At 49.7% G+C, this 16,539-nt stretch overlaps 3 protein-coding genes and 1 long non-coding RNA gene across 6 annotated transcripts; 2 read left to right on the forward strand and 2 right to left on the reverse strand.

Moving 5' to 3' along the window:
- The first annotated feature begins 1,468 nt into the window (after positions 1–1,468).
- Positions 1,469–3,013, forward strand: LOC9649429. Of its 3 annotated transcripts, XR_002990161.1 has the most exons (5): positions 1,470–1,578; positions 1,642–1,872; positions 1,946–2,121; positions 2,183–2,531; positions 2,587–3,013. It is a non-coding gene; the product is annotated as an uncharacterized LOC9649429 (long non-coding RNA). The 3 variants fall into 3 exon arrangements; XR_002990160.1 differs by having other exon boundaries at positions 1,469–1,578; positions 1,642–2,121; XR_002990162.1 differs by having other exon boundaries at positions 1,642–2,121; positions 2,176–2,531.
- A 2,963-nt stretch (positions 3,014–5,976) lies between these two features.
- Positions 5,977–6,366, reverse strand: LOC112340536 (probable phosphatase PSR2). Its single transcript, XM_024659116.1, has one exon. It carries the CDS (start codon positions 6,364–6,366, stop codon positions 5,977–5,979), a length of 390 nt encoding a protein of 129 aa, XP_024514884.1.
- Positions 6,367–6,453: 87 nt separating this feature from the next.
- Positions 6,454–8,542, forward strand: LOC9649693 (tRNA dimethylallyltransferase 9). The gene is made up of 11 exons (XM_002985155.2): positions 6,454–6,645; positions 6,713–6,766; positions 6,823–6,865; positions 6,932–7,040; positions 7,106–7,307; positions 7,361–7,556; positions 7,631–7,737; positions 7,800–7,894; positions 7,951–8,026; positions 8,110–8,246; positions 8,307–8,542. Exons 1-11 carry the CDS (start codon positions 6,460–6,462, stop codon positions 8,425–8,427), a joined length of 1,326 nt encoding a protein of 441 aa, XP_002985201.2. The 5' UTR covers positions 6,454–6,459; the 3' UTR covers positions 8,428–8,542.
- On the reverse strand, positions 8,458–10,215 carry LOC9649431 (serine/threonine-protein kinase STY13). The gene is made up of 2 exons (XM_002985269.2): positions 9,049–10,215; positions 8,458–8,954 (listed from the first exon to the last, which is right to left on the reverse strand). The coding sequence occupies exons 1-2, from the start codon at positions 9,933–9,935 to the stop codon at positions 8,612–8,614; spliced, it is 1,230 nt and encodes a 409-aa protein (XP_002985315.1). The 5' UTR covers positions 9,936–10,215; the 3' UTR covers positions 8,458–8,611.
- Positions 10,216–16,539: the final 6,324 nt, after the last annotated feature.

The raw sequence follows: 16,539 nt of genomic DNA on the forward strand, positions 1-16,539 counted from the left end.
TCAAATTTGAAAAGTTTTTTATTGAGCATATTTAAGGAAATCAAATATGGTGGTGGATATTTTATCTTATATTTGTCATATAATGAGTAATATATATAATTTTGTCATCATTTGAACAAGATAGTTAAAATTTTGTACTACAATAAAAAAAAAATTAATTGTTATATTATTAATTAAGTTTTATTCTGTTTAACCATGGTGCCATGGTATTATATAGTAAAGATTATGGCATTTTTTACTTTGCAACCATGGTTAACATTGTTATTTGCAATGACTAATAGGTAAATGTGTTAAAGGTATAGTGGCAATAACATATAATTGTGAATTCTATTTAGAATGTTTAATGAGTTTAAGAATATTGGAGATATAATTGCATATTAAGTGACTAAAAATACCTAAAAACTAAAATTTCTCATATAATAAAATAAATGTTAAATTCTATATATTTATTTAAATAAACTTTTGGAAAGAGTTATTTGCAAAACTTTGGAAATCTTGAGAGGAAAATGGCCACCTAAGCATTTATCAAGAGCATAGTGAATGGAATATTTTTCTTTTACTCTTAAAACAAAAATTATTGAAATAAATAAGCAAAACATCAAAATTAAAATTATGGATTAATACGTACTGAACTCAGAAATTCTTCATCGCAATTCTCTTCACCAAGAAGTGGTATATAAACTGGCATATCAACTTGGACTGCTAAAGGCACCCCCTTTTGAAGTTGATCCCTTTTCCAAGAGGGCAACCATGGTGTCACTTTCCCTTCAACGCCTTTAATCACATCTAAAAGTCCTTGCTCCCTGAACTTATTAAGCCCTTTCACAAAGTCCAGTGGGTAATCACAAGCAAGTGTTGTGAGCAACTGTCCAAGCTTTTGAAGTGTGATATCTTGCTCTTGCTCATCACTTCCATCCCTAATAAACCTCTTGATGGCAATGGCATTAGCTAAAAGCATGCTTGGAAAGTTGGAGATTTGATCATCCACCACAACAACCATGCTTAACTCCCGCCCAAGCCTGGAGATATCCTTCAATCCCCCTATGCAATGTTGCCAATAAAGCCTATAAGTAAAAATTTGTCCCTCGGGATCCAGCAGTCCCAATGCAGCTTCCGCATACGCCTGCGGAGAGGCCGTCCACAAAACCAGCTCGAAACGTGCAGCCATCAACTGCAAGAAGTCGTCAACGCAGGGCCTCTTGGCAACGTAGAAGCCATCGCCCTCACCACACTGGCAATTAAAGGGGCATCCCCGCTCACACTTGATGTAAACCAGAGTCTCATCTAAATCAAGCACCAGGGTACCTTTACCCTCGAATGCTGTCGAGCGCGGAGGCAGTAGCGAGTGCTCGTCTTGCACAGCGGCAATTGTGCACCGCTGCAAAGCCACCTGAGAGTCGAAGTACCTGGATCGCTGCCCAAACTTGACGCGCAACATTCTGAAACCCTTGTTTGAATTAGGGCTCATCCAATATATTACTTTTTAGGAATGCCGAATGGAGAGAGCGAAGAGGCGCGGATCGTCATCTCCGGCCAGACTGCCGTCGCCAAGCTGGCGCTCGCGCAGCGAGAGTGAAGGTATTCTAGATTTCCGATATTTCTAGGGCCGATGGAGCGATCGTTGGATGGGGCAATGGACAGGTGTGTCGAGGGGTGATTTTGTTTTGCCATTGGTCTGTCGAGGGCGCTTCACCAGCTTGACATTGTGAATAGCACCCACTCAGGAATGGCGAGTGGATGCTACTGGATTTCTTTTTTTCTTTGAAAGAGGACTAAACTTGAAACTGTTTGGAATACACGGCTGGAGCGTTCTTGGACGAGCTACTTACAAAGTGACTCCGAGGGGACAACTTCCAATTGTTGTTTATTGCGGTGGAAAGGAACCCTTTTTCCTACCACTTCCAAGCAACGAGTGAAGCTATAACGCCATGGTTTTGTTTCGTAGGTACTTCCAAAGGAGAGCCCGGAGATTACTGCTCAAGTTGATACGGAAGTTTCCAAGGCGGGTGACTGGGACGGAGCGCTTGATATTTTCTGGAGAAAGCAGGAGATCTCTCGACTGCCAGGAGCCTCACTCGCGATGACTGGTATCGCCTCCGGAGAGCACTCTCAATCATCAAGGTAAGAATTTTGAGCGGAGTTATCTACGTGGTTTGTTCTCACGCATCTGTCAAGTTTGCAGGCATCCGAAGAACTTGGGACATAGATAATGGACTCTGCTCCAGAGAGCTCCTGTGCTGCTTTCTCTACAGGCGCGGCGTTGATCTTTACAGGGCGATTAGATACGAAGAAATGCTGGCCTGGCTGGAACACGATCAAATAGTTGGCCTGACGTGTGTTTTCATTTTTTTCTCTACAGAAAACGACGAGAGCGGTCGTGGTATGCTGGCTGAGGAGCCATGGCTGCTTCTCTGGCCATCGCATATCAACAGGTGACTCGATCAACTCTAGGCAGTCTTCATCGTACAGGCAATGGAGCACTTGAATGAGAGCCGATGCGCTGGCGGTCTGTCATCCGAGGGAGCTTCCAGGTAGCTTTGAAGTCATTGAAGCGGTCGTAGCCTCCTGATAAAAGTGGCCCTCCAGGAATTATGCCCGGCAGCAGCTGATCGCTCCGTCACGAGCCTCTCTCTCAGTGGATAGACGCTTCATAATTGAGCTCCTCTCTTTCTCTACACCCATTCAATGATTCAGAAGCCTCTCACTCAATCTTCGTTTATAACTTTGCAGCAAAGGAGCCTCGATTTCCTGTAAAGATCGAGTCGCCTCTCGCCCGAAGCGATAGCCAGGAAGGAGCTCTGGCTTTTAAAGTCTTGCGTCGCCAAGAACAAGCAAGCAACAGCCACGACCTTGGCTAAAAACACCGAGTCTGTTCCGTTGTGTGTGTGTAGGATCCTCGAGCGCTCGCATCCCTCCAACTCTGGAATGGGTCAGGGTACGTAGATCAGCATTTCTTCATTGAAGGTTAAAAGGCACTGGGTGGTTTAAATTAATCAATACTATGTTTCTGCAATTAAGCCCTTTCATTTTGGTTAACATTTCTCCTTGGTAATAGAACTAATATTTTAAGTTGCCAAAAACACAATGAAACTAGAATTACTTTGGTAAAAGTTTTCTGTGGAATTTGATAATGGTTTGGAGGGCGGCTGAGGTATTTTGACGTCAAAATAGCCTAATAATTCCTTTAAGAAGTTGTAAAGGTACATAAGATAGCTTTCCAGAATTTCTTACCATTTGTTTTCTTAACATTTCTAAATATAAAAATACTCCAAAAATAAAAATACGTTTCCGAATACTGTATATTTGTAAAGATGGCGTATAGATTTTTATAATTTTATCACGAACCTAAATATCTTTAAAGGTTTATGAGGTTCATAAGCAATATTTAGAATTTTATTTGATAATACAAACAAATACCATATTGTGCTAATTTGGTATGCCCTTTATGCAAGTTTATATGCTTGCTTACAGGATGTTTTTTAATGAGAAAAGCTGCACTTAGTAATGTAGCTTAAAGTTTGCATGTTTTGTTATGTTAAGCTTAGCGTTACCACTATTTATTGTGAAAGAAATATACTTTACTTCATAATTTTATTTTAGCAAGATTTATATCAAAAAGTAAATGTTAATAAAATTCTAGACACAAACTCATTCAAATGAAAGACAAATGAAACACGCAACCTTTCGTATTAATAATAAACTCCCTCACTGTCTATCACTATAAAGATATGGGTATTAAAATATCAACTTTTTAAAGAGATTCAAACTAAAGCCGCGTGTGAACACTACAGCCTTCATTACATTCCTCCTCAGCAGGAAGTGGCACATAGACTGGCATATTAGTCTTAGCTGCAAGAGGCACACCACTTTGAAGCCGGTCCCTTCTCCACGAAGGCAGCCACGGAATTGCTCTCCCAATGCCTTTGATCGCATCTAGAAGCCCTTGCTCCCTCAATTCATCAAGGCCTTTTACAAAGTCTCGAGGGTAATTACACGTTAGCTTGGTGAGCAACTGCCCAAGCTTTTGAAGTGTGATATCCTGCTCCTGCTCATCACTTCCATCCCTAATAAACCGCTTGATGGCAATGGCATTAGCCAAAAGCGTGCTAGGAAAGTTGGAGATTTGATCGTCCACCACAACCACCATGTTTAACTCCCGCCCAAGCCTGGAGATATCCTTGAGCCCCCCTACACAGTGCTGCCTGTAGAGCCTGTGCTCGAAAATCCGACCCTCAGGATCCAGCAGTCCCAGTGCAGCTTCCGCATACGCCTGCGGAGAGGCCGTCCACAAAACCAGCTCGAAACGTGCAGCCATCAACTGCAAGAAGTCGTCAACGCAGGGCCTCTTGGCAACGTAGAAGCCGTCGCCCTCACCGCACTGGCAATTAAAGGGGCATCCCCGCTCACACTTGATGTAAACCAGAGTCTCATCTAAATCAAGCACCAGGGTACCTTTACCCTCGAATGCTCTCGAGCGCGGAGGCAGTAGCGAGTTCTCGTCTTGCACAGCGGCGATCGTGGTGCACCGCTGCAAAGTCACCTGAGAGTCGAAGTACCTGGATCGCTGGCCAAACTTGACGCGCAACATTTGGAAACCTTTTCTGAATTAGGGTTCATCCAGCCCTAATACATCCTTTATATATACAACCTTTAGAATTTGGTTAATTAAGCGAAGGCCTTTTGACTAAAGCTTCTGTTCTATTGCCATTGTGGCAGCGTCGCCAGCGCAGGCAAGAAGAGAGCGCGGCGACGTGATCGTCATCTCCGGCCCGACTGCCGTCGCCAAGTCGCGCCTGGCGCTCGCGCAGCGGCTCAATGGCGAGAGTGTGTGCAGGTATCGCTAGATTTCCGATATTTCATGTCTCGACTGCCAGAAGCCTCACTCGCGATGACTGGTATCGCACTCTCAATCATCAAGGTAAGAGTTTTGAGCGGAGTTATCTACGTGGTTTGTTCTCACGCATCTGTCAAGTTTGCAGGCATCCGAAGAACTTGGGACACAGATAATGGACTCTGCTTCAGCTACCGCTCCAGAGAGCTCCTGTGCTGCTTTCTCTACAGGCGCGGCGCTGATCTTTACAGGGCGATTAGATACGAAGAAATGCTGGCCTGGCTGGAACACGATCAAATAGTTGGCCTGACGTGTGTTTTCATTTTTTTCTCTACAGAAAACGACGAGAGCGGTCGTGGTATGCTGGCTGAGGAGCCATGGCTGCTTCTCTGGCCATCGCATATCAACAGGTGACTCGATCAACTCTAGGAAGTCTTCATCGTACAGGCAATGGAGCACTTGAATGAGAGCCGATGCGCTGGCGGTCTGTCATCCGAGGGAGCTTCCAGGTAGCTTTGAAGTCATTGAAGCGGTCGTAGCCTCCTGATAAAAGTGGCCCTCCAGGAATTATGCCCGGCAGCAGCTGATTGCTCCGTCACGAGCCTCTCTCTCAGTGGATAGACGCTTCATAATTGAGCTCTTCTCTTTCTCTACACCCATTCAATGATTTAGAAGCCTCTCACTCAATCTTAGTTTATAACTTTGCAGCAAAGGAGCCTCATGTGTAAGCTAAAGAAGTCTTCATTGCACTTTTCACCGAAAAGTAACACGTAAATGGGCATTTAAACTTCAGCCACAAAAGGCAAACCACTTTGAAGCTTATCCTTTCTCCAGGAGGGCAACCATGGCATTACTCTCTCCCCAATGCTTTTAATCACATCGAGAAGCCCTTCCTCCCTGAATTCGTCCAGCCACTTTATGAAGTCCAATGGGGACTCCCTCACAAGCCTGGTGAGCAACTGCCCAAACTTTTGAAGTGTGACATCCTACTCCTGCTCGTTGCTTCCATCCCAGATAAACCGCTTGATGGCAATCACGTTGTGCAAAAGCATGCTGGGAAAGTTGGAGATTTGATTGTCCACCACGACCACCGTGCTCAAGTCCCGCCCCAGCCGGGATAGATCTTTCACGCCCCCTACGCAATGCTACCTGTAGAGCTTGTGCGCAAAAATCCACCCCTCGGGATCCAGCAGCTCCAGAGCAGCCTCGGCATACGGCTGTGGAGAGGCCGTCCACAAAACCACCTCAAAGTTTGCAGCCATCAGCTGCAAGAAGTCGTCGACGCAGGGCCTCTTGGCAACGTAGAAGCCATCGCCCTCGCCACACTGGCAATTGACGAGGCATCCTTGCTCACACTTGATGTAAACCAGAGTCTCGTCTAGATCGAGTACCAGAGTGCCTCTACCCTCGAATTCTCTCGAGCGAGGAGGCAGTAGCGAATGCTCGTCTTGAACAGCGGCGATCGTGGTGCACCGCTGCACAGTCACATGAGAATCGAAGTACCTGGATCGCTGCCCAAACTTGACGCGCAACATTTCCAAGAATTGGGGTTCTTCACGCCCTAGTAAATCCTTTATACAATACAATCACAGTAATAAAAGGAGGCTTTTAACTAAACCCTCTTTCTTATGAGTAGTGGGGAATGCCATTGTGGCGGCTTGGCGCTGTGGAGAATGAGCGCTAGTGGCGCGAGCAAGACGAGAGCGCGGCGCGTGATCGTCATCTCCGGCCCGACTGCCGTCGGGAAATCGCGCCTGGCGCTGGCGCTCGCGCAGCGGCTCAATGGCGAGATTGTGAGCGCCGATTCTGTCCAGGTATCGATAGATTTCCGATATTTCTAGGGCCGATGGAGCGATCGTTGGACGGGGCAATGGAATGCAGGTGTATCGAGGGCTGGATGTTGGAAGCGCCAAGACGCCCTTGGAAGAGCGAGAGGTTTGTGGAGGTTTATTGGATTCCAGCAAGAAATTGTGTGTCACTGGTCTGTCCAGGGCGTGCCGCATCATCTGCTTGACATTGTGGATCCCACGGATGGTGAGTGGATTCTTTTTTTTCGTTTTCTTTGTTCGTGGAAAGAGGACTCAACTTGAAACAGTTTAGAATACACGGCTGGAGCGTTCTTCGATGATGCAAGGCGAGCTACTTACGAAGTGACTTCGAGGGGACAAGTTCCAATTGTTGTTGGCGGTACTGGTCTCTACCTGCGCTGGTAAGGATCCTTTCTGCCATTTCAGCAAGGAGTGGAGCTATAACGCCATGGTTTTTGTTTCGTAGGTACTTGAATGGTAAGCCGGGTACTCCGAAGGAGAGCCCGGAGATTACTGCTCAAGTTGATGCGGAAGTTTCAGCTCTACAAAAGGCGGGTGACTGGGACGGAGCGCTTGAAATTCTGGAGAAAGCAGGGGACGTCTTGACTGCCAAGAGCCTCACTCGCAATGACTGGTATCGCCTCCGAAGAGCTCTCTCAATCATCAAGGTAAAGAGTTTCGAGCGGAGTTAGTTACGTGGTAGCGTTTGTCGAGTTTGCAGGCATCTGGGCAGCCAAGAACACGATTCTCTCTGGGACAAAAACCTGAAGCTAATAGCGACGTGAAGGAGGATATTAACTCTGCTTTAGTTACCGCTCCAGAGACGGACTACGATTTCCTGTGCTACTTTCTCTACAGGCGCCGCATTGATCTTTACAGGGCGATTGATGCGCGATGCGAAGAAATGCTGGCAGCTGGTAATGACAACAAGATGATGATCAAATGGCTGGCCTGACGTGTGTTTTCTCTTTTTTTCATTTTTTGTCTATAGAAAACGCCGAGAGTGGTCGTGGTATCCTGGCCGAGGCGTCATGGCTGCTAGATTTACGAATCCAACCAGGCTCAAGCCCGCCGTCTCGGGCCATTGGATATCGACAGGTGACGCGATCAACTCTAAAAAATCTCGGTTTCTTACCGCCTAACCCGTCATCATCGTACAGGCAATGGAGTACTTGAATGAATGTCGATGCGCTGGCGGTGTGTCATCCGAAGAACACTTCCTGAAATTTCTCTCTTCATTTCAGCAAGCTTCCAGGTAGTCTTGAAGTCATTGATGCGGTCGTAGTCTTATGATAAAGGTGGCCCTTCCAGGAATTATGCCCGGCGGCAGCTGACCTGGTTCCGTAACGAGCCTCTCTTCCAGTGGATAGACGCTTCACAGCCACTGGTAAGTGAGCTCCTCTCCTCTTTCTCCACACCCATTTAATGATTCGGAAGCCTCTCACTCAATCTTCGGTTATAACTTCGCAGGAGAAGATCCTCGATTTCCTGACGGATGACTTCTCCAGGCCGGCCGACGTAAAGATCGAGTCGCGGGTGGTCCTCTCGCCCGAAGCGATAGCCAAGAAGGAGCTCTCGCTTTTAAAGTCTTACGTCGCCAAGAACAAGTAAGCAACAACAGCCATGACCTTGACTAAAACACCCAGTCCGTTCCGTTGTGTGTGTAGGATCTTCGTGAGCTCCAGCGCGTGCATCCCTCCAATTCTGGAATGGATCAAACGAACACAAATTCAAGCATCACCTTGTCAGGATCAAGCGACAAACTCACTCGCATTCGCCGCGAGCTGAAGTATGTCCATTTTACATACACAGAGAGAGTACACAAAGAGAAGAGTTAGTAAAATTACCAACAATATACAATGCTTTCTCTCAAAAACCCGGACAGTTTTTCTTTCTTCGTTCACTCCACTGCTCTCACTCTTTTCTTCTTCTCCTTTGCTTATCATCACAGTTCTTCGCGAGATCTTGTCACTCAATCGTTGGTCAAGGGACGAGCCATGCAGCCGCAGCGAAATCTGGCCTTGCCAACCGAGTGCACGATCTCCGCCCGAGCTTCCTCGAGCATCTTGACCACCTGCGCGAACCCCGGCCTCGAGTCTGGGTTTGCGTCCCAGCACCGGCTCATTATCTCGGCCAGCGCCGGCGGGCAGTCGGCTGGGATGCCCGGCCTGTATCCTCGGTTCACCACCGCAAATGCTGCCTGCACGGCCGTCATGTTCTGGAACGGTAGCAATCCTGTGATGAGCTCCCACAGCACAATGCCAAAGCTGTAAACGTCCACCTTGTGCGTGTAAAGCCTGTGCTGGATCATCTCTCTGCAATGAATGAAACGGTTAGTGAGGCTTTGAAGTCTAGCTATGGAGGAAGAACACGAAAACGCGAAGAGAACGAAGAGAGAAATGCGCTTACGGTGCCATCCAGCGATACGTCCCGGTCTCGGGCGTCATCCCCTCGGTCTGGACCTCGATCCTGGCCACGCCAAAGTCGGCAATCTTGATCGACTTATCGGTGGCGATGAGCAAGTTGTCCGACTTGAGATCCCGGTGGATGAATCCCAGGTTGTGGAGGTACTGCATCCCCTGCGCGATGTCCAGCGCCTGCTTCACCGCCAGCTTGAGCGGCACGGGCCTCGACTTCCGCTTGCTCAAGAACGAGCGCACGGATCCGCCCTTGGCGTACTCGGTCACGATGCACCACACCAGCGGCTTCCGGCACGCCCCGATGAATCGCACCACGTTCTGGTGCTTGAGCGCCGCCAGCATCCGGACCTCCTGCGTGAACTGCTGCTCCATCACCTGCGCGCGCTCTGCGTTGTTCTTGGGCCGCTCCAGGATCTTCACCGCCACGTCCTCTCCGTCGTAGGTCCCCCTGTAGAGCCGGCCCGACGCGCCCTGCGCGAATGCGTGGCCCATGGCCAGCCGCCGGAGATCCAGCGTCCAGTCGTCGTAGCCCTCGAGCCCCTCGGTGGGCGAGCGCGCGTCCATGAGCGCATTGGTGAGCACGTCCTCGTCCGTGGGCGGCGGCGCGCCCACGGTGCTGGGGTGGACAACACTGTAGGAGCCCGTCACGCTGCGGTTGCCCCGCTTGATCCCCAGCTCCGGGTGCATCAGGATCGTCCTGCTCGACCCGTTAGAGCCGACGCTGCTCTCCGCCGCTGTCATCGTCACGGATCCACCGCCATTGCTCGTGTGGAGGCTGGCGACGCTGTCCACGGACATGTTGTCCGACCCGGCCGCCAGGCGCTCGTAGTAATCGTCGGCCGTGAAGCCGTAGAAATTCCCATTGAGAGCTTCCATCCTCCCGCTCCCAGATCTCTAAAACCCTAGCCTCGATCCGGCCCCGAAATCCCAACGCGCAGCGCGACTTCTCTGCTGCTCGCTGCCGCCGCGGCCACTCACCTCGATCCTCTCGCATGGCCAGCGGCACGCCGCGCGCGCGGGCGAGAGAGACGCGCTGCCGCCATAAACCCTAGGAGCTAATCGCTAAAAGAGCGCCTGCAATTCGCGCTGGCTCGCGTCTTCTAGTCGCCATGGCCGGAGAGACAAACCAGACATTCAAGATGAATACGCGTGAACAGCAGCTGACACGTGGCGGTTGTCCTCTTGCTCTCGAATATTCGGCCCCCTGTGCCCTAAACGCGGCGGTTAGCTTAGAGATCCCCTTTAGCTTTAATTTAATGTGGCTTTGACTTCCAGTCAATGACATGGCATATGCTTCTCTACTCTAGCTAACTAAACCCCGGGAGTGAAGTGGAAAAGCAACTTCCTTAAGCGAGCTCGCGAGAGAGAAAGCGATGGGTGTTAACTAAGTAATAGTTAGAGCACACTGTACTTACTAACTAACCCACGCCACTCCACTGTCACTACGCTATAAGCAGCTACTATGATGGTGGCAGTGTGGGCCGTTTAGAAATGGCTCTTTGCCTTCTCCTTCTTCTTCCACTTCCCTAAAGCTCTTTTTTGATCTTCTTTCTTTCGAGCTCCTCGCTTTAGCGCGCCTAGCTCTCTTCCGGGATCCAAAGATTAAATTAGCTCGATGTACTGATGTATGCTCTGGAATGGCGACGCAGCAAGATTTCGCTGCCGCTGCTCCTCCTCCGCCTTCTTTCCTCAAATCTTGGCAGCAGCGCGTCGAGGAGCTGGGATTGCTGGCCATGGCCGATCGGACGGGGAATCGTCGAAATATCGGTGGCTTCTCGCAGGATATTTCCGACGATCGAGGGAAGAGTGAAGTAGCGGCGGCGGCGACGGCCTGGAATGGAAATGATCAGGTCGAGCAGCGGCATGCAAGAATCTCCGCCAGGGACTGCCGCCTCGATCTTGGCCTGGGGCGATTCCTGGACGAAGTCCGTGGCCGGGATAGGATCCGTGGCATTCTTGGCGGATCGATGATCGATGGCGGCGGCGGCGTCATGCATCCAACCAATCCGCGAGATTCTCCTCCGCGGAGCCATCCCAAGCGCAGCCGGAGCTTGGGCCTGGTGGAGGAATCGAAATCGGAAGAGCAGCTCGATCCTCCAGCGCCAGATCGTTACGCCAATCTCCCGCGGCCGCCGCCGGCGATCAAGAAAGAAGAAGATCGTCCATCGCAGGAGCTGGGAGGATCATCGCCGCCGTTTGCATGCCTGGAATGCCGCAAGCGATTCCCATCCGGTAAGGCCTTGTCTGGTCACATGAGATGCCACAGGAGATTTCCAATGATCTTAGGGCAAGGAGGAGAATCCTCCGATTCGTCAGGCTCGTCGTCTCCGCGAGCTCTCGATCGCGACCACAAGATCGCCACCGCCGCCGCCGCCTCGAGCTGGATCGACAAGGCGAAGAATCCCAAGCGAAAGATCGACGCCATCGATCAGGAGGAGGGTCCTGAGAGCAGCGACAGCATCGAGGCGACGTACGTCGCGGCAGCGATGGCGATGGCTGCCGCCACGACGATCACAGGCGAGGCAGCAGCAGCATCAGGCCCAGTGATCCCGCCTGGAAACAAGAAGATAATGACGGGACGGAGATCCGGCCGCCGCTCGTTACGCCAGAAGAATCGCTGGCGGACTCATGTTCTTGCCGCTCCAGCTGACATCAAGGACGAGAAAGATATGGCCAATTGTCTCGTCATGCTCGCGGGCGGCGGCGGCGGCGGGGCTGGTGACACCGAGACGATCAGGCGGGCATCCTCGTGCGCGTCAGTGGCTGCCGACGATCATCATCGCCGAGCTCGATCTCCGCTGGATCCAAAGTTGCTGGCGGATCTCGATGATCAAGGTGGCGAGGAAGTGGACTGGGTGCGCGCAAAGTCTTCCTCCTGCCGGACTACTGCTACCTCGGCGGCGTCCGCAACAGCACCAGGGAGGTACTCGTGCGCGACGTGCAAGCGTGTCTTTAAGTCGCATCAGGCGCTCGGGGGCCACCGCGCCAGCCACAAGAAGGTCAAGGGGTGCTTTGCGATCAAGACGAGCAGTAGCAGCAGCAGCAAGGCAACGACGACGCTGACCACTCTTGACGATGACTGCTACGATCCGGACGAGGAGAACCGGTACCACCCGTACGAGAAGCAGTACAGGGACTCCAGTCTCTCTAACAGATCTCTGGCAGGAGGACACGAGTGCTCGATTTGTCACCGAGTGTTCGCGACCGGGCAAGCGCTGGGAGGCCACAAGCGCTGCCATTGGGTCGGGGCAAGTAACAACAGCAACAATCCGGGTACTGCCACTCCTCCTCCTGCTGCTGACAGCAATCAGGTACTCAGGGTCTCAGCGTCCACAACGACGACTGATAACGACAGTCCGATGGTGTTGGTGGCAACTGCGGGTGATAATTGCGATCGTGATCGTCGCCCAGATCATTCCAGGCGGAGCAGCAGGCACCTGGAGCTGGATCTCAACTTGCCACCGCCGCCGGAGGACGGGCAAGGATCTGAAAGAGGGGCAAGAACAGAGACCACCAGATCTTGCGATAGTAGTAGCTTTGGACTCATTGCTTAATGCTTAATATAAAGCTCTTTGAGCCTGAGTAGTTTCATCGCCACCTTAGGGCTAGCCAGACGTTATCAAACGCATGGGCACCCACGGTTACATAAGCTTCCGCTACAAAGGTGTCTACTACTGCATCTACAATGACTCCAATTTGGAGGTCCTCGGTGAAATGATCGCCGACTCTCTGAAAGATCATTCTGTCCAGCTCTTGAAATTCTTGATTGATCGTGCAGTGGTATTCCAGGTGAGAGTTCTCTGACACCCTCTTGCTGTGTGTAAATTTCCATCTGTAGTTTGAGAACGTGGAGTTTCCATCACCCGAATTCCTGGACCACGTTTGCACTGCTGCCGGGTCACAGGAGATACGGAGAGAACTTCAAGGCGGGAATCCTTGGGGCAATCCCTGGGATCTTGTCTCCCTTGGACTTTCAAAGCTCTGCTACCGTATCCTTGAGCTCGGCTTTCTCCAGTGCAGTTTCATGTTACTATTTGCTCCTCGGACAACCTATGTCCACTACACTTATGTCATCGATCTTGACACGGCCAGCTTCACCATCAACACGAGCGATAACATTGTGTCCTTCAACATGGAAAACATACCACATAACTGGATGGATTGCACGTACGCCCCCCCAGAATGGATCGCTCTTGCTGGCTGGGATGACCGAGTTCTGCAGGAGACGATGAATCGAAAGCTGAGCAGCCGTGGTCATGAAGCTTGGAATATCATACTCGGCCATCTTCTACTCCAGTTTGACCACTGTCCGTCGCTTGTTGATCAGTGAGAGCGAGAGCGAACCTGACGTTGAGTTCCTGTTTGAGATGATTGAGAGTTTGAGGCTGCTGTATGAGGCTTTCACTTGCGCTCAAATCCCTTCGTCATACGTGATATTTCCCTCAGCAAAACTCAAAGCGATCGCGAACAACGTTCACAGTGGTTCTATGATCTCTCAAGCCGTGATCGTGGAGGAGCCGCTTACATCCGACCATGCAAAGCTCCATGCTCTAGTCTTCTACGGTATGGTGTGCCAAAACTACGTGTTCTTCATGGAGCTGCCTCTCTTGGAGCCGGACATGCAAGCGTTTGTGGAGCTTGCCAAGTATGTATTGGTGCTAGCTGAATGGGACAACATCAGCTTCACTACGTGCGAGCCAAAGAAGCGAGTTTATAGTATATGATATGAAAGCTGTTTCTCTTCAAATCTGCCTCTGGATGACGGACTGAACCGCTGCTGGGACACTGAAAACGCTGCAAGATTGGCTTCTCCCTGAAGGATGGAGAGCATAGAGTTCTCCTTGCGATTCAGCTCAACGAGGACGCTGGGGTCCAGAATGCTGTCTCAATGGCTGTGGAGCATTTCAAGTCTTTGGAGTCGAGAGTGGAGGAGATTTGCGTGTGCGCTTTGAGCGTCCTTCACGTAATGACTATAAAGGTTGCGAGGATTGGAGAAAGGATAACCATAGCTCGCTCCAAACCAGCTCCCTTGATTCGTTTAGAGAGGCCTCGTACATTTCATGACTGGGAATTTGGCGACGATGAAGTAAAACTTGTTGAACCTGGGTTCAAACTTTTGCTGAGCTACTTGACAAGGTATGATCAATCTTTGTATGTTTTCTATGTAAAAAGATTTTGGAAAACCAGGATGAATCATATCGAGCTCCCTATCAATGTCTTGGATGAGAGTTACTGCCGCGTACAACGAAGTATTGGAAGCTCAATTGTTGTTCTGAATCATGCTATCGTTGAGAAATCATGTATTTTATCGGCCCGGCTCCTCGAAGGCAGTCAAGGGCTCAAAGCCCAAGTTACTGGAATTGGCGATCTTTTCCTGTGGATGAGGTATGGAAAAGATTTTCGTGGACACAAACGTAATCTGGAGTGTATGGAAAGTCTGCAATTTGAACAGAATTAAAGGCCTCTCTTACAGTGATACAAATCCATTAGTGTACAGCTTCATTTGCTGGGAAAAGAGAGGTAATTTTAAAAAATCGTTTTCATTTCAATTTGTTTCTTGTGCTGCCTGCAAATTCAAGAGTAGCATCTATACAAATAGACTTTCGCGTCAAGGTTCCATGTCTCATCCCTGTGGAAATCTAACCCAAGAAACGAAAAGGCTCGTACCTCGGCTCGTCCACTCGTCGGAGAACCATGCCCGGGAGCTGCCAAGAGAAATGGCCCGGTCATGACCTAGAAGAGACTAACCTGTGTTAAAAAGGTTTGATGTGGGGCTCCATCTCTTAACTTCATCTGCTTCTCCATCTCCACAGCGGAAGCAGATGCATAAAATCATGGAGATGCAAAGCCGCTTCTTTGCCATCTCCAGGATCAAACACGGTGTCAAAAGTCCTTGTCTGCCTTTGATAGGGGCACTGGAGCTCGTTTGCGGCCATATTCTCGCCTGCTGGTCCGATTCGAAATGAGCAGTCGAGAAGAATGAGTCACGACGATGGAGGAGAGTTGGCTGCGCGTGGACAGAGGATCCTCCTGGACCACCACGTTTTCCTCCTGATCTTGCACTGCAAAGAGTGGATCCACTGCGACCTTGTTTCCCGATCCCCAGTCATGGCAAGCACCACCGAGAAGAGCTGAAGGTGGCAGCCGCCTGCTGCAGGAGCTCGCGAATCCGAGGATCATTGGCGATCTTCTTTCTGCCGACATTCACTTGATGCTCCAAGGCATTCTCCACTTTGCTCTAGGGAATAAAATGCTGCGGGCACCACTGCGGCCAGGATGATGGCCACTCATCACACACCTTGCTTCTTCCCCTCTTGCAGTGTATCCAGATGCCGATGACGATGGCCACCATAATTTGACGATGCCTGCAGCGAGCAAACCCCCTTAGAAGCTCCATGACGAGGCGCCGCAAAGAGCCACAACGGCCATTCACAAGCCATCCACCCCCAAGAAGCCGTTTTTAAAGGGGCTTAATATAAACCACAGTTTGAACTGTTAATTTTCATAATTTCACCACATATACAAAGGTGTCTACTACTGCATCTAAAATCATTTGGACTCCTACTTGGACTTCCTCGGCAAAAGGATTGTCGACTCTCGCAAGGATCATCCTATCCATCTCTTGAATTTCCCGATTGATCGTGCAGTGGTAGAGTTCTCCCAAACCCTCTTGTTGTGCGTAATTTCCATGTCTAACGTGAAGTTTCCATCACCCGGATTTCTCGCGAAGTTTGCACTGCTGCCGGTTCACAGGAGATACAGAGAGGCGATCCATTCCGGAGGGGCGTTCGTGCAAGCCATCCAGTTGTGTGGGATGTTTTCCGTGTTGGACACAATGTTCTTGAATGTGTTGATGGTGAAGCTGGCTGTGTCAAGGTCGATGACATAAGTGACTCGATATCCCGAGGACCAAACAGTGACTTGGAAGGGCACACGAGAAAGCCAAGCTCGAGGATACGGTGCCAGAGCTTCGTAGGTCCAAGGGAGACAAGCTCCCAGGGATGGCCACCTGGATTGTGCTGGCTGGGATGGGCCTCGTGAAGCTTGGACTTCCACTGGAAATGGAAATGCTGGGTAGCATCGGGATCCGCACTCTATTGCCTTAAAAAAGGTGAGACACTGATTCTGGACAGTGAGCTTCGACAAGGTCCATAGTGAGAGCTATCCTGACGTTGAGTTCCTGTTTGACATGGTTGAGATGGCTGTGTTGTTGAGGCCTGTATGAGGCTTACCATAGATTAGTATCAAATGAATAACCCAGTTATAAAATATTTATATCTATTTTTAGAAATCTATTATTTTTATAATTTCATGTTTTGATATTGTATATATAAAATATACAAATATGGCTAGGATAATCAACCTGTATTTATAACTTCGTAATCCTACTTTATCCCTCTCATTATGTTTTAAGATTTTTAGAACATAAATATATTAAGATCTTAGTTCCCATTAATAAACTATTTGTTTGAATAGTAAG

This window comes from Selaginella moellendorffii, unplaced genomic scaffold (genome assembly GCF_000143415.4).
Source record: "Selaginella moellendorffii unplaced genomic scaffold, v1.0 SELMOscaffold_66, whole genome shotgun sequence".
Classification (NCBI taxonomy): Eukaryota; Viridiplantae; Streptophyta; class Lycopodiopsida; order Selaginellales; family Selaginellaceae; genus Selaginella; species Selaginella moellendorffii.